The following is an 18,776-nucleotide window of genomic DNA, read 5'->3' as shown; positions in this document are numbered from 1 at the left end:
TATATTATTATTATTATATATTATAATTATGATTTATTCCAATAACTATAGAACTTTTAAGTTATACGTTTTAATGATTAAATGATATTTTTGATGATAATCTGTATATCAAAAGTTAATGAGACGTTAACGTACCGACGCATTGACCCTGATTGGTTTTCAAGTAACCCAATTCACAATCCAGTCTGACTGGACATCTCTCACAGGGGTGACCCCAACCCTTGCCCACCGTGGCGCAGCACAATTGTCGTGTGCAAACCACTCCTTGAAGGCTTGCCAAGCATTGACCATTTTTTATTTTCGTGAAACAGGGTCCAGTCCTAGACACGAAAGTACATGAAAGTATAAGGCGATACACAGATATATTCGTTATTTTACCTGTAATCGGTTTCACAACGTCTTCCGGTGTAACCGTAAATGCAAGCGCAACGATCTGGACCAATGCATCTTCCCTGGTTTAAGCAAGGCTCGCGACAAATTGCTAAGAAGTGATCTTCTATTAATTATTTCATCTTATTATTAATTATTTTTTTAAATAATTCTTTATTTCCTTTCTCTTTTTTGATATCTAAGATATGCTCTAATTCAAGATAGAATTGTAATTTGTTTTTGTAAAACTCTAAGAATCTATGATTTTATTTCAGTTTGCGAGATTAATTGGACTTACGTTCATTGCAGAATTCTCCTTGGTACCCGCTGCGACACTGGCATCGGCCGTCGACACAGTTTCCGTTTATGCAATGGACCTTACATCTGCCTGCCTCGCCGCGATCACCGCCATTTCCGGTCTCGGCGATGACTGTTGATGACATATTTGTTGATCAGATCATCAACAAATTTTATTTTTAATAAATCCACTATTGTCTTCAAAACCGTTCAAAAATGACTAACAATTTTACAAAAGCATTGATTTGAAAATTCTGGAGAACATTCGGTATATGTCTCACCTTTGCTTTGACCATTGCCACAAGCGGAAGCGACAACGCCGCCCTCACATAAACAGAGATTCGGTCTTATGCATCTGCCAAGAAGACCGCAGCGTTTTGCGCAAATCGCTAAAACAATGGATGATATTTAAAATTTAAGATAAACCGCTTTGATCGAATATGATACGTGTTTGTCCATTCATTTATTTAATTTTATCGATCGATTTTCATTCAATATTGTTTAAAATCTAATCTAAAAATTTAACAAGAAATCAATAAATGTCATCCAAAACACAATCACATATACATATAAAGAAGTGAAGGGTGCTTTCCATTTGATAACACAAGTTCTGTCTTTGTTCTGACTTTTGGAGAAGAATCGCCAAGAAGAATAGAATGACATTTTTATGAACTTGTGACCTATCCCGAATCTTGGATTTATGTCACTTTCTTTTTTTTTGCGATTAGAAATATTTTATTTAACTATAGCAAAAATTTTAAAAGGCAGGGAATTTAGATGATTTGATGTTTTTACATAAACAGAAAAGAGAGCCTAAACTACTATTATTTTATTGTTACACTAAATTAAATTTTATAATATTTCAATACAAATTTATAATAATTATAATTATAATTATAATTAAAAGGCGTGATGTTAATTCAACATCTTTAAGACATCACTAATTATTGTTAATAATTATATTGTCAGACACCCGGAAATTGTGACGGAATGCAAATCGCGGACGAAGTGCGGCCACATTACCTTCAGACAATGTGATCAACAGGAAGCACATAACAGGTCATTAAACCAGTTTTATTCGAGGCGGCCGTTCGTGTCGCATAAATGTCTATTTGTCCGTTATGTAATTGCATCGATCGTTATCATTCCCGAGCAATATCGGTAATGATAGGTGGTTCCTTTTGCTCGATATTAATAACGCTTTCTATTCCGTGAATATCTCGCGGGAAGTCCGATAGAATCGAAAGGATATGAATTATTTCATTCTGAATCGTAGCTTACTTTATTAATGCCAGTAATATGATTTTATGATTATTTCGTGTTATTATGTATTTTAAATTCCGCTTCTTTTAATTTATAATTATTAATTGCAATGTAACATGATTAATTAATTTATCATAAAATTTGAGGAAGAATGAAATATCTTTGCAATCATATCTTTGCATTTTGAATTTATTTCATAAATAAAAATTTTAATTTTTTTTTTTTTAATTTTAATCTTACAGTTTGCTTTTTTCATATTTTTTTATTGTGTCAGTGGGTCACCATCTTTATTACTATACGTAGTTACATAATTAATTATATATGTATATATATATATAATTATAATTATAAATATATATGTATAATTAATTTATTATTATTATAAATTTTAGCAAAATAATGTTTTAGTAAAATTGGATCAATGTCTTTACTTACGAATGACGCACAAGCCTGTTTCCACTTTTTTTGACCATCCTGGACAGCAATAGTTTTTGTATCTCGATCTGCATACGTTCGGCCTAGAAGCATTTTTAACATGTTTTTCGATTTCTGAGATATGCACACATTTTGTAAAAGAATCTACATACAAATGGGATTCAATTAATTATTAAACAAAACATAATAATGTTTAATTTAATTGACTGATTCAAGATTGAAGTACGGTTTTCCTTAACAAAAACAATAATATGAAACTTGGAATGAGATAATAAAAAAGATTTTTTAACAAATTAAAAATGCAAAACAAGAAAAGAGTAGATAAGAGTCAAGCGTGGAAATTAGAGTGCGCAAAAATAAAATATCAAATATAATATTACATAGAGCGAATTTAATAAAATAAAGAATAGGTACTCGTATATTACAGTCCATATTCACACCTCACGTTTGTTAATAAATGCATGAATTTATAGAACAAAAGTGAGTAAATACGCGACCTTACATGTTTCAGCTTAATTTTGAGCCATTTGCAAATACTGCCAGAAAACCTGTAAGGAATACTGCAACGTTCGTGCACAATTAACAATTAGTTGTTTCTATTACAATGAAATTTGAATTTCTATTCAAACAAAAATTGCTAAAAATTTGTATATAAAAATTATGTTAAATAAATTCGATACATATATACTAAAATTAATAAAATTGAATAAATTATTTTATTTCGTACGAATTTATTTAATTTAACACGTGACGTTGTTTTGTTATATCTGTAAAATTATATATTTATTTATTTTTTATTTTAAATAAAAATAACGATGACATTAGATATATAATTTTACAGAAGTGGCAAAATAACGTTATGTTTTAATATTTTGTGATATTATATAATATAATATTGTAATGTATAATACTCTATTATTATAAATATGCTATAGTTGAATAGATTATAAATTGCTATAGATGAATAGATTTCTAATTATTTAAACCTTAAATCGTATAATTATCGTAGGACTAAAAGATTGATACGTATTCTGTAATCTTTCCTTACATTCTTGAATACATGAATTTTTTGGGACCGCTTTCCAAATAAGTTTCCTTATTAATTTCCGAAATTATGGAAGCAAGAATTAATCATGAGTCATAGGTTGCTCTTTATGGCGCCAGCTTGAAGATGCCGCAAGCGGAAACGTGGCGTTTCCGCGGCATCGTGGCACGCGCAAGAAGAGAGGAGAGAAAAAGAGAGAGGGACGGAGAAAAAGAAAAGGAAGAATAGGAAGAGAGCGGAGTGCCACCTCGGAACAAGGCGGCCATTCACATCTGGCGCCTCGTAATTAACGTCAGCTGCTATGAACCGCGACCGGCTTTAAACGCCGCCACTTAGGCTCCTTGGCGCCGCAATCGCAAACGCTGGAGTACGCTGGCTTTCTCACGTCACGCCATTTTTTATCGCATGGGTGATAACGCGATCATTATCTAACACAAGGTTTATAGGGCTGTGGTTCAGAGGACATTGAACTTCCCTTACAGGGAAATCTAATTTAATACTGGCTAATTTAATAATGAGAGATAGTAATTAATTACTTATTTTGAATATTAAAAGTACTATTGTTTAGCGCTTAACACTAAAAGATCGGATTTGACGATCTCTCTAAAAGGAAAGACCGTAGGAGTCAATTTGGTTCCTTTATTTTATAAACAATAAATAGGTAGATACGAAATGTATAGGTAATCGTATTTAACATTAATTATTTCAGCAATAATATAACTATAATTTATTGAACGTTTAAAGTCATAAATTTGTAAATAACATCGTACAACGTATACGAAAGTAATATCAAATATAATAAGGTCAGTTAATTCATTTCAACGGTTCTTTTAGATATAGATAGGCAAATAAAAAGAAAAACAATTCAATCATTACTTTATATGTACATACTTAAAACAGTTTTTTACTTTAAATTGAAAACATGAAAAATAATAAAAATTACAAGAGGATATCACGTAGAAGCAAAGAAAAAAGTTGAAAAAAGTTAATAGCAGTTTGAATTTCGCGAGGAATCAAATTGCCTCGATCCTTCCAATATTAATTATACAGTAAACATTATGTTATCAGAATTCTTCAAGAGCTCATATTTGAGAGTAGGATTAATTAGTTCGGCAATATAATCTCGAAAATAACATAACGATATCAATAAGTTGTCTAATGTCGATTTTAAATAAAAAAGGAATATGTCATTTAAATAACATCTAAAAGAATTTCTAAATCTGATCTCTTATAAATATCGAAGTCCTTAATTAATTTTAACCGATTAACTTAATTATTTTGATACAAAACTAAACGCGTAATTATAATGTTAAAATATATCTAATTTACTTTTATCCCTTCATGGGATCCTATTTTAAGGGCCTACTTCAAAAATTTCATTTTCTTAAAACACGAATAAATGATCTTACAATGTCTTACATATATTTACCTATAACGTTGTACCTCTTTTTTTGTTGTTCATGATTTTTACGATAAACAGAGCTCCGCCGCGTTTGATGGCGGTGCCCCGTAATTGCTTACTAATAACATTTACAAGTAGATACTATAAAAAGTTCTTTTAGAAGACACCTGACAGAACAATAATTTTTTGATATCATTTTTTAAGAGATTTTAGTGAGGTCTTTGTGAAATTCAATATATAAGTAAAGAAGGCTATATTCAGTCAAGGATAGATCTAATAATATTTTTATAAATCTTTAAAAAGTCATCTTAAAGAATTCTTCCTCTTAATAATATTTTCTTGGTAATTGTTACTTTCCAATATTAAATTTTTGTAAGAGTTTGCCAATTCAAAGATTCTTCGACCGTAGAGAGAATTTCCTTCAGAATTTCACGATGCTTGGATAATCTTCCGAAATATCCAAGTTCCGGCGTACTGAATCAATAGGCATGTTCGTATCAGAGATGAAATCCAAGATTTTGCGATTTTAAGATCTTTCGAACGAGATCGCGCTGAGCTCTCTCGGTGCAACGCGGCCGGCCTTTGCATTCCCTCGCGTGCCTTTCAAGCAGGACTCGGTGTGGCAAACTCGTCCCGCGCGTTTCTCGTTTTCGCTGGCGCGAGGGAGATTAATGCACTCGCGTGTCCAGCATCTCTTACGCTTTTCCTTTTCGTACATCTCCTCCCGTGACTTCTGACATACGCGTTACATGCTTGGCGCGTATCACCTTTGCCGGCGGGGGCATTATGGCGGGCGCTTGTAAAGCGATATTAATGCGTGTGCACAGCGCGTGATGAAGCAATCTTGCTCAAACAGTGGCCCACTAACTGCTCGGGGTGTATACCTGACGGATGTTTACACGCGATTACGTCGGTGAACGATCTCCCGACTTAAAAAAAAAGGAAGTGAGAGCCCCATTTTGGATAATTTAGTGTTATAAAGAACTCAACTCTTCCCAAACTCGTTTAAGAGTAAATGAAGAGTATTTTTTACAAAAATCAAACAAGTGGAAAAAGTTAAATTTTCAAGAAACTAAAAGAATCGTTTATTACATAAACATGATTACCTTTCTCCGAACATATATCTAGTAGATATATATGTATAAAGTTTTAGAAATAATATTTAATAAATATTTTTAAGGCATTTATTCCATTTAGAAAAAAAAAAAACTAAAATTGTTTGGTTTGTGTGAAAATTTTATATTTACTATCTAATTATCCCATAATATTTCATATTTACCTTTTTTAAACATTAATAATGACAAAGATGAAGAAAATATGTTATTTAAAGTATAAAGTAACTGTTTTTTCAACGTTTATTTACAAAATTTTATGTTTTGTTCTTTTAACAAAAACAACCGTTGCAAATGTTAAACTCTTATACTTATTTCCCATTTTCTGTTTGATTCTTGTCGGAATAAAATTACTTCTGATGTGACGCCACTGATAGAGTACAATTTGGCGCCATAATTCAGATTTTAAAAATGGTCTTATTTGATTTTTGTGAAAAATTTTTAAAATCTCTCTCATCCTGCATTTGAGTTTATCTTCCTTTGTATTTTACTCTTATTATTGACGATAAAAATCAGATCCCGTTAAAACACCGATTGTCATTACGGTAAAAGTTGGAAATCGGCGAGATGACTAACTTTGATACGCGTCGTTAATTGGAAAATTGTAGTGAAGCTTACGTTCAAGTGGTAATAATAATAATAACAATAATTGACGGTAGAATTACGAGGAGCGCGGTCGATCATCACCTCGTAGCCGAAATAAGCTTTAATCCAATCTGTATGCAAATGAATGCTCCTTGGGAGATTGGTCCACTGTCGAACTTGTATCGCGGTGTCCGATCGCGCCGATCAACACGTTATAACCGTGTCGACAGGGTGTAATTTTGACACCCGCCCGTAATGATAGCGTGTCCTAACAAGCACTGAAATCAATGCGCAATGTGTTCATCGGCCGATATCTTTATTTGAAGATCTTTTCGCGGAGAGATTCACTCACGCTCATCACTTTGACGGAAATACAAACCTCACTTTCTTTACGCTTTTCGTATTTTTTATAATTTTAAACAATTTTCAACTTCTCAATTTTTATTTATCATAATTTTGATTCGAATTTATTTATATTAATTCTTTTTCGAGCCGATGTTTCATATTATTACACAAAGGTATAAGTAGCGGCAGAGCGAATCTCATACCTAATAATATTTTTTGTTTTTGAAATATATATTAATAGTCCATTTATTAAATTGATAATTAATTTAATACATATTTTCATAATATTATCATTTCCTTTAAAAATTGTTTCTAAATGTACCATAAATGTCAACTTGATTTAATATATGTATATAGATATATTTTTTCAGATATAATAGTGCTTTTGGTATCATAAAATGAATAATTACTATATTTAATTTATACATTGTGTTACAAGATTTCTGTTTTGAAACACTCAAATCATGATTTTTTATATTTAGATATTGTAAAAGAATAAATATAAAAAGGTTTCATTATACATAAATTTTTACAGAGCAAAATATAAGAATTATCATTCAGGTGTTTAAAATAGAAACCTTGTAAATCAGTTTAATTTTATGACATTAAATATTATCTACTGATAAATTTTATTATTTCAATATATCACTTAAAATTGCATATAAACAATAAAAGCGATTTTTATATGGTCAAATTCATTTTCATATATTGCAAAAAAATATTTGAATTCTTTATAGTTATATATCACATATATTGCAAATTTGCGTTATTATATGAACAATTTAATCGGAGTTTCTAAAAATCCGAAAAAAAACAAAATGATGTAATTTCTCATTATTTTTACATCTAAATGTCGTCAAAGACATTTGATGATAACAAATAACAATTTGTTTCCTGGGATTGAAGGATAATAATTGAAGAAATTTATTTTAAAACCATATATATGTGCCTTTCTTCAGTGTAATAAGTCCTAGAAAAACTCATTACTTGTTGAAGAAGAAAAAACTGATTTATTGCACTGTTATTATCATTTCCAATAAATTAATAGTGTCTTAATAGAACCGTATAAATGAGTAGCATCTAGATAACAGATCTAATTAGTGTGGGTGATTAACTGCTTACGACAGTGTCCAATTGGAAACTACAATTGCTTCAGAACAAACGGCGCGAATTGCGGGCCGTTAAAATTAAGGCGATCAAAAGCAGTCGCTTTTCCATTGTGATTAGGGGCAAACAAACAATAGCGTGAAGGATTGCAAAAAACATGGCCGGAGCAATTGTTTGCGGTTTCCTTAAACGAGCGTCGTGTCACAAATGCAATCGGTCACGACACGAAGTATTGCGACATACAATTATGTTGTGCGCGAAAAGACATCAAGCATCGACATTTCTCGATCCTTAGATACTCGACCCACTCAAATAACGCTCTTCTAGAATCTTAGAATCTTAAAAGGTCGAATTACTTAATTTTTAATATGTTGTAGAGTTCTGGTCGTTCGGAATCAATAACAAACGCTACAACTTTTATTACATCGTAATATTTATTTCATGTGCAAAAATTAGACATATCTCTTCGTTCTCTAACATAGATAATTGTTCTGAGTGATCACTGTGCTTAGAATAGAGTTTAAAACTATTAAATTTAATATTATATTTATTAGGTCTATCTCTGATAGTACGAGAGGTGGTCACTTATCCGGAAATACTCAGTATATCTTTAATTAAAAAAAAATTTTGGTACCTCGGAATACTTCCGGGTCGTGATGTAAAATTTTGCCTGCGGTATCGCAATCCCGGCAATGCCGGCTTGCTTAATCATTTGTCTCTTCTTGCCGGAAATTATTGCTCTGCGATCGCGCGGACAGTAACGATTTTGAATTATGCTCAAATCAAAATTAGTCGGCGCAATGAGCGAAAACAGCTTGAGACAGAAAAACAACTTGATGACGTGCTTCTTATCATTACATAGCGTATGTCGTTTAGGTTTAACAACCTTCGGTTGCTGACAGCTTCATTACTTCGACGTGGCTTCCTGTACACTCGTAACAAAATTTTCCCGAAGTGCTTCCAGGTGTTCAATACGAATATTTTATTTTAAATAAAGTTCACAATGTAACGAAAACGGTGCAAGCGGAGCAAAAAATGATAAATGTAAAAAGTGTAAAAATACTCTCGGAGCTATATAAAAACTTAAGTGAATATGCCGATCATCTATTGGACTGTAGTCTTTTATTTATTTAATGACGATCTCTTCTTTTCTCCGTTTCGTTTTGAAACAAACGTTAATAGACATCGATAAAATACGAATGACGCCTCGTCACGGAGTTGCATTAAAGATTGCGATAGCGGCTCTAATGCTGACCGCCTTTACATCCCTACGAGTTGCTTCTTCACTTCCTGCCGCCGAGCGTCGCGTAATACGCGGCTTAAATCAGTCTAAGTAGTTTGAACTAACCATGGATAATTTTAAGTGGCGATCCCGTTATACTTAAAAACCGACTCCATTTTTCACGTTGTTTTATTAACGAGAGCAACGTTAGAATCCAATTCCTCCAGCAGAACGTAAATAATGTGCAATGTGCCGAAATTTCCTTTACATTTCGATCTTAAATATCCGCGGTTACGAACATACTTTATATGTATGTATATATATATATATATATATATATATATATATATGTCATAGTCAAAGCGTAAAATTTAGTAAACATACACACTTAATTAATTAAAATATACATTTTAATAAATGCATATGATATGCATAGTTATTAAGTTTAGCAACGTTAATTAAAAAATCGGTGGAATCATATTTATTCTTTTCGGCTTTTTCGTTCATTTCTTGCGATAATGTTTATGTTTCTAAACATGTTGATTATTTAAAAGTTGTGCTTGTGCCTTTAAGGAGCAATCGTGATTGTATAATGTAATTATAAGCATGTCACTGCAAAGAGATATTTATTTTATTTCTTCATCATAGTTATTCATCTTAGAATTTATGTTTCAAAACGTTTATATTAATTTTTACAATTTTTATGTTATTTTAACACTAAGAAATGTTGAATATTAATTTAACAAAAATATTCAAATAACGCGATCACATTACGTTAAATTAACATGCGGATATTAAAAGTTCAACATCAAAATTTAAACAATAACAGGTTTTAACGCAAATACGAATTATTTTTTACCGTATGGATGGAAGCTTTAGATTCACTTATATGATAATGTTACCTCCGATAGCACCGTTCTATTATTATAATGCCCAACGATATTTCTTTGTCGGATGCGCATCAGTGCGCGTCCATCCCAGGTGAGGATCTTTTCCGGATTACGCAGTTGATCATTCGCGCGGCTCCCTCCGGTGTTATCAGTGACAATCGGAAAGACGACGAACGGCGCGTCGGGATTCCGCGGGCGAGGGCATCATTCGTCATTCGGCGAAATGATGAATCGCTAGCACAACACGTTTATAGACGCGCACCGGATGACGGTGAATGGGTCATCTCTCGCGCGCGTCGATAAAAACCAGTATATGCCGCGATAGATGCATTTCATATTCCGGAGTGCTCCTCGTCGTTTTATCGCGCCTGCCGTCCGCATTCCATCTCCGCCTTCTTAATTAATTAACGCGGTGTTTATTAATCAGATAATGTAGCGGTTGCAACTCGCACGGAAGAGAAGGAAACGCTTGTCGATGAAAGTTTACTTGATTCTTGTTTTGCAATTTATGCAGTGACTTGTGACAATAGGATTTTCTGATCAAATTTCGCTTCTCATATCGAATTGATCATTTTATACAAGACAGATTGTTTTCGGAAGGTACAAAGCGCAATATTAACTTCAGAAAACTTTGATAGATGTAAATCTATAATATAAGTATACAGTTGGGAAATTTATATTAAATTTTATTAATGTCAAATTGATTTACTTCAATTTTTGTGTTAATTTAATACAAAATGAATTAAAAATAATACAAATATTATTTTAAAAAATTAATACAAAATGATCAATACTGATACAATTTATAAGCCAATTATGAAATATTTCTTCAGTAAAATTAGCATTTATAATATGTAATAATTAATACGTTTTAGGAAATTTAATATTTATAATTATAATGCTAAATTAACATATTTCAATTATTTCTCTTAAAATTTACATTAAAAATACATTCCAATATTTGCTCCATCATTTGTTTACTTATTTATAAATTTTATTATTTTAATATTATAGAAATAAATATTAAGTATCAATTTAACAGAATATTTAATTAACTCAATCACATTATGTTAAATTATGGATATGTTAAAAATTTAACACAAAAACTTTAGTAAGAACAGTTTCTAACACGGATACAAAATTTTTACTGTGTATTTTGAATCATTTAAGTTAATGATTTCAAATGCGAGTTACAATATATTACAAGTATACATATATAGAGACGTAGGCTGATATGTTATTTAAAATTATTTGAATAACAAGTTGGAAGACATTTAAGCTGAATTATATACAAGTTATAGAGATAACAAAAATTTAAATTAAAAAACTGTTTTTAATCAATTTAAAAAAAAATCAAATTTATAATCAATTCTAAAACATATTTCTGACTGATTTAAGTACAATCTTAATATGTTATGAATCAATCAAAGATCTGTATTAGCGCCCTAAGACATTACTTAAGGCAGTCTTAAAATAAGAATGGACTGTGAATACCGTCTATAATATTCTATTCTATGTAACCTACGTCTATGGTTACAAGCATCTTGGATTATTTATAGATTAAAGTGCAAATTAAAAATTATTTGAGTTACAAGTTGCAAGACAATTGAGCTAAATTACAAGTTATAAAAATAACAAAAATTTAAATTAAAAAGCTATAAATCGATATGTGAAAGATTCCTTTTTAATTTCCAAACAATTTAAACCGCGTCTAAACGTTCCGACAAAGGAGACATACGCGACCGGAAGGGTTAAATGAGCTCCTTACTAATGTAGACGTATTAACGGGTGTTCTGTCAGAGGCAATTAAAAGCAGTTGTTTAGGTAGCGTTACTTAATCGGCGACATTTAAGAGCGTTATTAATACCATAACGTCAATTAACTACAATTCCGATGGGACCTACATCCGACATATCGCCACATTCCATCCGCGTCAATGTCCACTTAAATTTGATCGCGGCGTTCGAAATACGTCGCGTAAAAATGCGAGAAAATGTGATTGAAAACTTCGTTATACTCGAGAAGGTGCGAGAAACCAAAGTGGAACAAATATGTATGCTTGTCGCGCCTCAACGAACACGCGAAGGATTGTAAAACGCGTAATCAGCGAACTACAGATAAGAGATGCCCTACAATCGTTGAACTTTGTCATTTATCATTTGTATTCTTCTAAAGATACTGTAACGATCGTGCTTAATCATATCTCGACTTCGCTAGAAAGATTATAATTTCTGAGGCCTATGTCACATCAGTAAAACGATCAGTGCAAGTTAAATACATCGGTTTTATATACAGGAAAGGCTACAATTGAACAACAAATGTGATTCTCTCGAGTAAATTAAATAATTCTACAGCGACATGCAATCGTGTGTCTTAAGCGAATTAATTTTTATCCGTGTTCTGATTTTCTCGACAGCACGCAAGTATTAATACATTGAGAAAAAAGTTTGGTATTATACTGTAATTGCATAGTAAATTAATTATAATTTTCAGTGCCAACTATATATATTTTCTTTATATATAAAACTATAAATATAATTATTGTTACTATTAATTATTTATTACTATATATTTATTATTAATTATAATTAGTAATTATTATATAACATTATAAGTAATAACAGTAATAAAAATAGAACTCCTAATCATAACTATCTTACTATACAATAGTCACACAAATACCAAAATAGTAATAATATCAAACATTTTCTTCTGAGGATATCCATGTAGTTGCATATTATAACAATGAAATTAGTAATGGAAATTAGTGTCGAAACCAGGAGATTATTCCATAAAGAGATCTGCAGATATTCCCACGCGGATTAGAATTATAATGATTCGCACAATTATGCAAACATTCAATCTTCTTTTTGAATAACATCAATATCAGCACGGATGCGTTCTCATATACTCAATTTGCGCACTTTGATGGTCTCACAAACTTCTTAAATATTACTCCGTGAGGCTTCCGGACGTGGAAGCTATCAGAAATTTCCGGACAAAGCCAGATGGATAAATCGCGCTTGACACGCACGCGGGGAAAAATAATTTCCGTCGTTGCGTGCATGCCATTGTCAATTGGTCGCAATGAATGTGTGCGCGTGCGATTAATCCCTTTTATTATCCCATTTGCTTTCCGCACGGCCGCGAAATCATCATCGCCGAAGAAGCCGCGAAAATAGCGGCTTCTTCGGCGTAAGTGCAAGACGTTATCTCGCGCGCGACTTGACTCTTGTTGCAAAAAAATAGGCGCGACTTGGGCAGAATTCAGCGCGCCGCGTATAACGTAACACTCCGATAACCCAATTAGGTGTTATCGCGTCATTTAACTCACGAGGACGGTGGTCGCGCGAAGGAATCATCGGAATCATTCATTCTCGAGAGATCCGCACTGTTAGCGAAATAAGTACCGGCTTGTTACGAGATGCCTCTCGCGCTCTCATATGAGACGATTTAATCTTTTTAAGTGATCAGTCGTAGTTCGTCAAGGACAACAAAGTATGTAATATTTCGTCATTGTAGACATTCTTTTTTGTTAATGTTATCTACAGCCTTGACTATAAGTACAAAGTAGCCTCAATTTATTGCATATTCCATCCAGTGTCAGCTTTTATAGACAATTTCAAACAAAGTTTGATTTATTGCATTTTATTATTGCAAGGCGATAATAAAAAAGTCAAAGAACTAAAAAAAGATTCAAATTGTTATAAAAGTAAGTGTTATCTTTCAATAAAACTGCTTCTTAATTTATTTTTTGTTGGATATAAAATGTTTATGTCAATTTGTAATGTTATACAATCTTAAAATATATAGATATTGTCCATTTTGTAAATATACACTGTAAGAGAAGTATGTAAAATTACATAAATAATGTGTGTAAAAATTACATAATTTATAGTAAAATATATGAAATTGTACATTTCTATAAAAATTAGTACTTTTTACCTCTATTTGTATAGATATTTATGTATGATAATAACAATAGTATATTTTATAATTTTTATTTAAAGTATAAATTTTTGTAATATTATATGTATAATGGTAATATTACAAATATTATGTTTGCACATATTGATAACGTAGCTTAAGAAAAATTGCACATAATTCGTTGACAAATTATTACACAAATATTTCTATAATTAAACTTAATTTCAATCATCTTTTGCAAATACAATAATTTAATCACTACAGACAATAATTCTATTTATAATTTGTAACTTACGCGTGTAAATATATATACCTTTAATAGTAGATCTCAAAATTATCCATCATAATCATTGCAATTATATATGAAATTTTTTTACATATATTTCTGATTCGTGACACTTTGATTATAAATTTTAAAATTTTTATTGATACGTATATGTTATCTGGCAATTTTTACGCTGTGGTTAGAATAAAAAATGGCCCGAAATTTGCCTGCTATAATTTCAGGCGATAACTCTATTGCGAATAAATACTATTTAGCTGAGCTAATACTCACCCGAGAGGTGGTACCGATTGCAAAGTGTTATCCAGATCTTGAGTCGGATTCGGGGTGTAACGTTGTCCTGTTGCTACACCGTCCTGGACGAACTCAGATGCGAGGACGATCCAGACCGTCAGCAATAGCAGTGTAAACATTCTGCGCAAGAAACTTGTAGCTTCCTATCTTTGATCCGATTCCTTCTTCGATACTATCCCGGATTATCCTTTTAACTAGCGGTCTCCTCGATACTTGCGCACCTAATACACATGATCCTCGATTGATCTTGAAGGATTTTCCCAAGTTATCGCGATCATTACACTGCCTATAAAAACAATTTATAGCTCTTTTATAGGATCTCGTTCCGTGTCTGTTTGACTTTTTTATTTTTTATTTTTTAACTCTGAACTGTGATCGAGAATTATTTAATGCCTTACACAAATATCAATTAATTAGAAGAAAAAAATGTTATATATATTTATTATATATATATATTTTTTGAAACTTATACATTCTTCTTTTCCTATTTTACCGCGTGAATTCTCGTCGAGAAACATAACATGCGATAATTCGCTCGTGACTGTGATGTCTTTCCGGAAGCGCCAAATTAGTACGATGAGATAAAAGCAACTATCTTCTGATATAAATATCCACCATTGCGTTTTGGCGAGCAAGAGGCAAGAATTCATGATTAAATTCGCCACTGTCGTGGCGAACAATTTATTTGTTTATTAAAATGCATTTACATATTTTCACGCCATAGAATATAGAAAATTTATAAATTCAATGAGAGTTTTAGGAACACTCTTTAACTTCGTCCTCTTGTCCCAACATATTTAAGAATGAATACTAATATTTATTTATACAAATAAATAATCCAGAGACATACAAATTTTTCACTTTTTTAATTAAAGATCTGAAAACTATAAAAATTGAAGTATATAACCAGTTTTGTATTAAAAAATGTGTTTGTCCTTTATTTTTTAAAATTTTCTTTGAATGATTTCTACGTTTTTCAGTCACAAAAGGAAAAGGAGGTTTCAATTAAAGCAACGAGTCTTGCAAATTTGCGTCCATGCAGTTTCTATTCGTTATCATAACGCAAGGCGCGACTAACGCTTGAAGCCTATCTTTAAAGTTCCATAAACGTAAGCGGCTCCTGCGAAAAAAGAACAGGCCTTGCACGTCCTATTACCAGCGGAATGAATTGAGATAGGACCTCGACTGGAGCGTTCCAGCTTTGAGCGTTTCACCACCGTAACGAATGAGCTCATAAAGTCTGTACCACGGCGTTATCGAAGCTATTGAAAGCTCCTTTTTTGCGAGGAAGCAGAAATTTCCGATAAAAATTCGTTTAGTGATATAATAGGAATAAAAATAGTTTTTCAAAATCAAAATTTGTTTCATCTCACATTTCCTCTTTTCTCGAAGAGGTATGAATTTTTTCGTTTCAGCGAGACAAAAATTTTTCTTGAAAACAAGAGAGCGCATCTAAGGTAAAAGAATATTTAAGAAGGGGAAGGATTTTCTTCCTTTAAAAAATAAAATCTCCGCTTCGCGACGAGTCAAAAGGTCATCTTTTGGACGTACCTGTTTAAACGAGCAGCAGTCTAATATAATTCCATAACTAGCACGAGTCGCTCGCAAATATTCGCACTAATAAATCTGCGACACGCGTGGGTTGGTCGACGATCGCGCATATCGCGATTGACTGTGTTCGACGTGACGTGATCCCCAACGACGCGCGCGATCACGCGTGAAGAAGCCGAGAGCCGCGATCAAAGATCATTCTCAAAAAATCGCTCGCTTAGGTTAGCACTCTGCGAATCAAGTTCCAGTTGAGATTTGCGACTTGATCTAATCCCTGACTTGTGCTGCGAATAATTTATAATACGATTGGTGACGTGGTGCTCAATTTTTCTGTTTTGACGTAACGGAGTAGAGAGATCTTTGGCGAAGATTATTTTTCCAAATTGAAAATCTTTTCTTAGCACAAATTTTTCTATAACTGCATATATTTAACTGAAAGCATAGAGAGAATTCAAAAAAATTCAATCGTATGCCTTCAATTTTGAATTCATTTTCAGATGTAAAAAGAAAACTTTTCTTTTTCTGTGTGAAAAGTTTCAAAAAAAATTCTTCCATATAAAAATGAACTCACAGAATTGATGACATATGACCAAATTATTTCTGAATTCTTTTTGAACTCTTTGTATCTGGGTAAACGTTTTGAAAAAGAGAGAGAGAGAGAGAGAGAGAGAGAGAGAGAGAGAGAGAGAGAGAAAATATAATTAAACTCAAATATCAAATAAATATTAATTAGAAGAAAATTTATAACGGATTCTTAAAACATAATTTTATTCTACGTTCTAGTTTATTAATGTTTCATTTCTGCGCAATGTGTTATCTTCTTATTAAGCAATAATATATGTATATCATTTAAATATCTAGGAGACACACGCAAGCAATGTACAGTTTTCAAGTCAAAATCCACGTCACCAATCAGGAAAATTAAAGTAAAAAGATTTGATATAAATATATACATATTATGTATAATACTTCCGGACACCTACGCGACTTCCGACTTTCGGCGGATCAGCGATCGATCTTTCGGCCCGCTCGAGATCGATCGGTCCCAAGGGAGACGGACCTCGGAAAGATGCGCCGCGACGGGACTCGACGCGAGACTGAAGTTGTAGATTGTAGACTCGAGGAGAGGGCTCATCTGGAGGGTTCTCTCTCTCTCTCTCTCTCTCTCTTTCTTTTTCTCTCTTTCTTTATTTCTCTTCGACATCTTCAACCATCCTTATCTCTTGCTCTCTGTCTTCGTATCTCTCTCTCTTCTTCCTCTGGTCCACACATCGCGTCGATCTCGTTCTCCCCCTCTTCGGGTTAAAATGATGACGACGACGACACAAGACGGGCCCACCCCTTCTACTTAGCTGTTAACACCACGCATGTGTGAAAGCACGGACACGCGTGCATACGTTCCGAAAGGATGCGCTTGGATGCTTGATCGATCAGTCAAGAATGCGATTTGCGCGAAATTGGCGGAAGTCAGGGGAGTAAGCTCCTTTTGCTCGTGCCAATTTATTAATTGGTACCGATCTGTCTCGAGGATACCGTGCAATAAGTAGCTAATTGTATGCTTTGCTCGAAAAATCAAGAAAATAAATTCTCTTTCCTCTACTCTTTTGTTCTAACAAAATTTTACTTCTAAAACTATTAATGCTTGTCTTATACTTGTTACTTAATTTTAATTTCTCTGAAAAAGAGAGATGTAAAATAAAAGTTAACTACATTTTTAGTATATAAATTCACATAGAAATTATTTAAAAGCATCTAAGATACAGTTTCGACCGTAATAGGCATTAAAAACTCTTACTTGTGATTGTGTATTTACATATACAGTCTTAATAAATCGTTTATTATTGTAAAATAGAAGTATTTTCTTTGCCTTACAAATTAAATGATCGAATTAAATTTCAATTATCAGTTGGCGGATTAATTCAATATATAAAAGAAAAATGTACAAAAATCATTGATTGATTATTTTCTCGTTTCGGATATATAGCGGGATACATGTTTTCAAAATCATTTTATTCCTTAGAATTGTATTTTATTCTATTGTTTCTTATAATTTATACTAATGTATACATATGGTGTATATTATGTGGTTACATCAGGAATAATTATGTAATGAAGGAGCGGTCTTGATTCGTGTGGCTAAGATATTCCGCGCATTACATGCGTTTTCGTAATTTCCTAGTTGATACTAGATAAGCTTTCATAATTTTCGTAATTTTCTTGTTGCTTCCATAATTGCGCATATCTCATTTGAACGTTATCGAATGAGGTTGCAGCTTTAATTGAGAAATCCGAGTGACATTGGCCTATGGGTTTCTAGATCAAAATCAGAAATAGGTCGACACTTCTTAAGTCCGTTTAAGGATACGCAATTAGTACATGTAGTATATACGTAATAAATGTTATTTTAAATATGTATGGATATTCTACTATATTAATTAATTATAATAGGAGTTCTAATTTCAAATCATTAAATTTTGGATTATATATAATGCTCTTAATTTAAATTTTTATAGTTACTAAAATAATAAATTTAAGTAAAATTTGAATTCTAATTTTATAATTATAGTATTTATAGTTTATAATTCCACTTAAATTATAGTTTAAATTAAATTATAAAAATACCCCGGAAAAACATATTTTATATATAAT

The 18,776-nt window shown here is 32.1% G+C and overlaps 1 protein-coding gene across 3 annotated transcripts in view; it reads right to left on the bottom strand.

Moving 5' to 3' along the window:
- The window catches only part of LOC108753569 (fibrillin-2-like), a 37,072-nt gene extending 19,877 nt beyond the window's left edge, over window positions 1–17,195 (bottom strand). The window contains exons 1-8 of one of the 3 annotated variants that reach the window (XM_018495260.1): window positions 17,081–17,195; window positions 16,128–16,357; window positions 14,556–14,862; window positions 2,365–2,447; window positions 948–1,055; window positions 668–799; window positions 379–481; window positions 136–320 (exon numbers count right to left, since the gene is read on the bottom strand). In XM_018495260.1, the coding sequence (XP_018350762.1) occupies window positions 136–320; window positions 379–481; window positions 668–799; window positions 948–1,055; window positions 2,365–2,447; window positions 14,556–14,695 (751 nt within the window). In that variant the 5' untranslated portion in view covers window positions 14,696–14,862; window positions 16,128–16,357; window positions 17,081–17,195. Of the gene's footprint in view, window positions 1–135; window positions 321–378; window positions 482–667; window positions 800–947; window positions 1,056–2,364; window positions 2,448–14,555; window positions 14,863–16,127; window positions 16,358–17,080 lie in introns of those variants that run through there. The other 2 variants (XM_018495269.1, XM_018495279.1) reach the window with 2 other exon arrangements.
- Window positions 17,196–18,776: the final 1,581 nt, after the last annotated feature.

This window comes from Trachymyrmex septentrionalis, unplaced genomic scaffold (assembly GCF_001594115.1).
Source record: "Trachymyrmex septentrionalis isolate Tsep2-gDNA-1 unplaced genomic scaffold, Tsep1.0 scaffold114, whole genome shotgun sequence".
NCBI lineage: Eukaryota > Metazoa > Arthropoda > Insecta > Hymenoptera > Formicidae > Trachymyrmex > Trachymyrmex septentrionalis.
The sequence above is the reverse complement of the archived record's forward strand: the minus strand, read 5'-3'. Positions and strand labels throughout refer to the sequence as shown.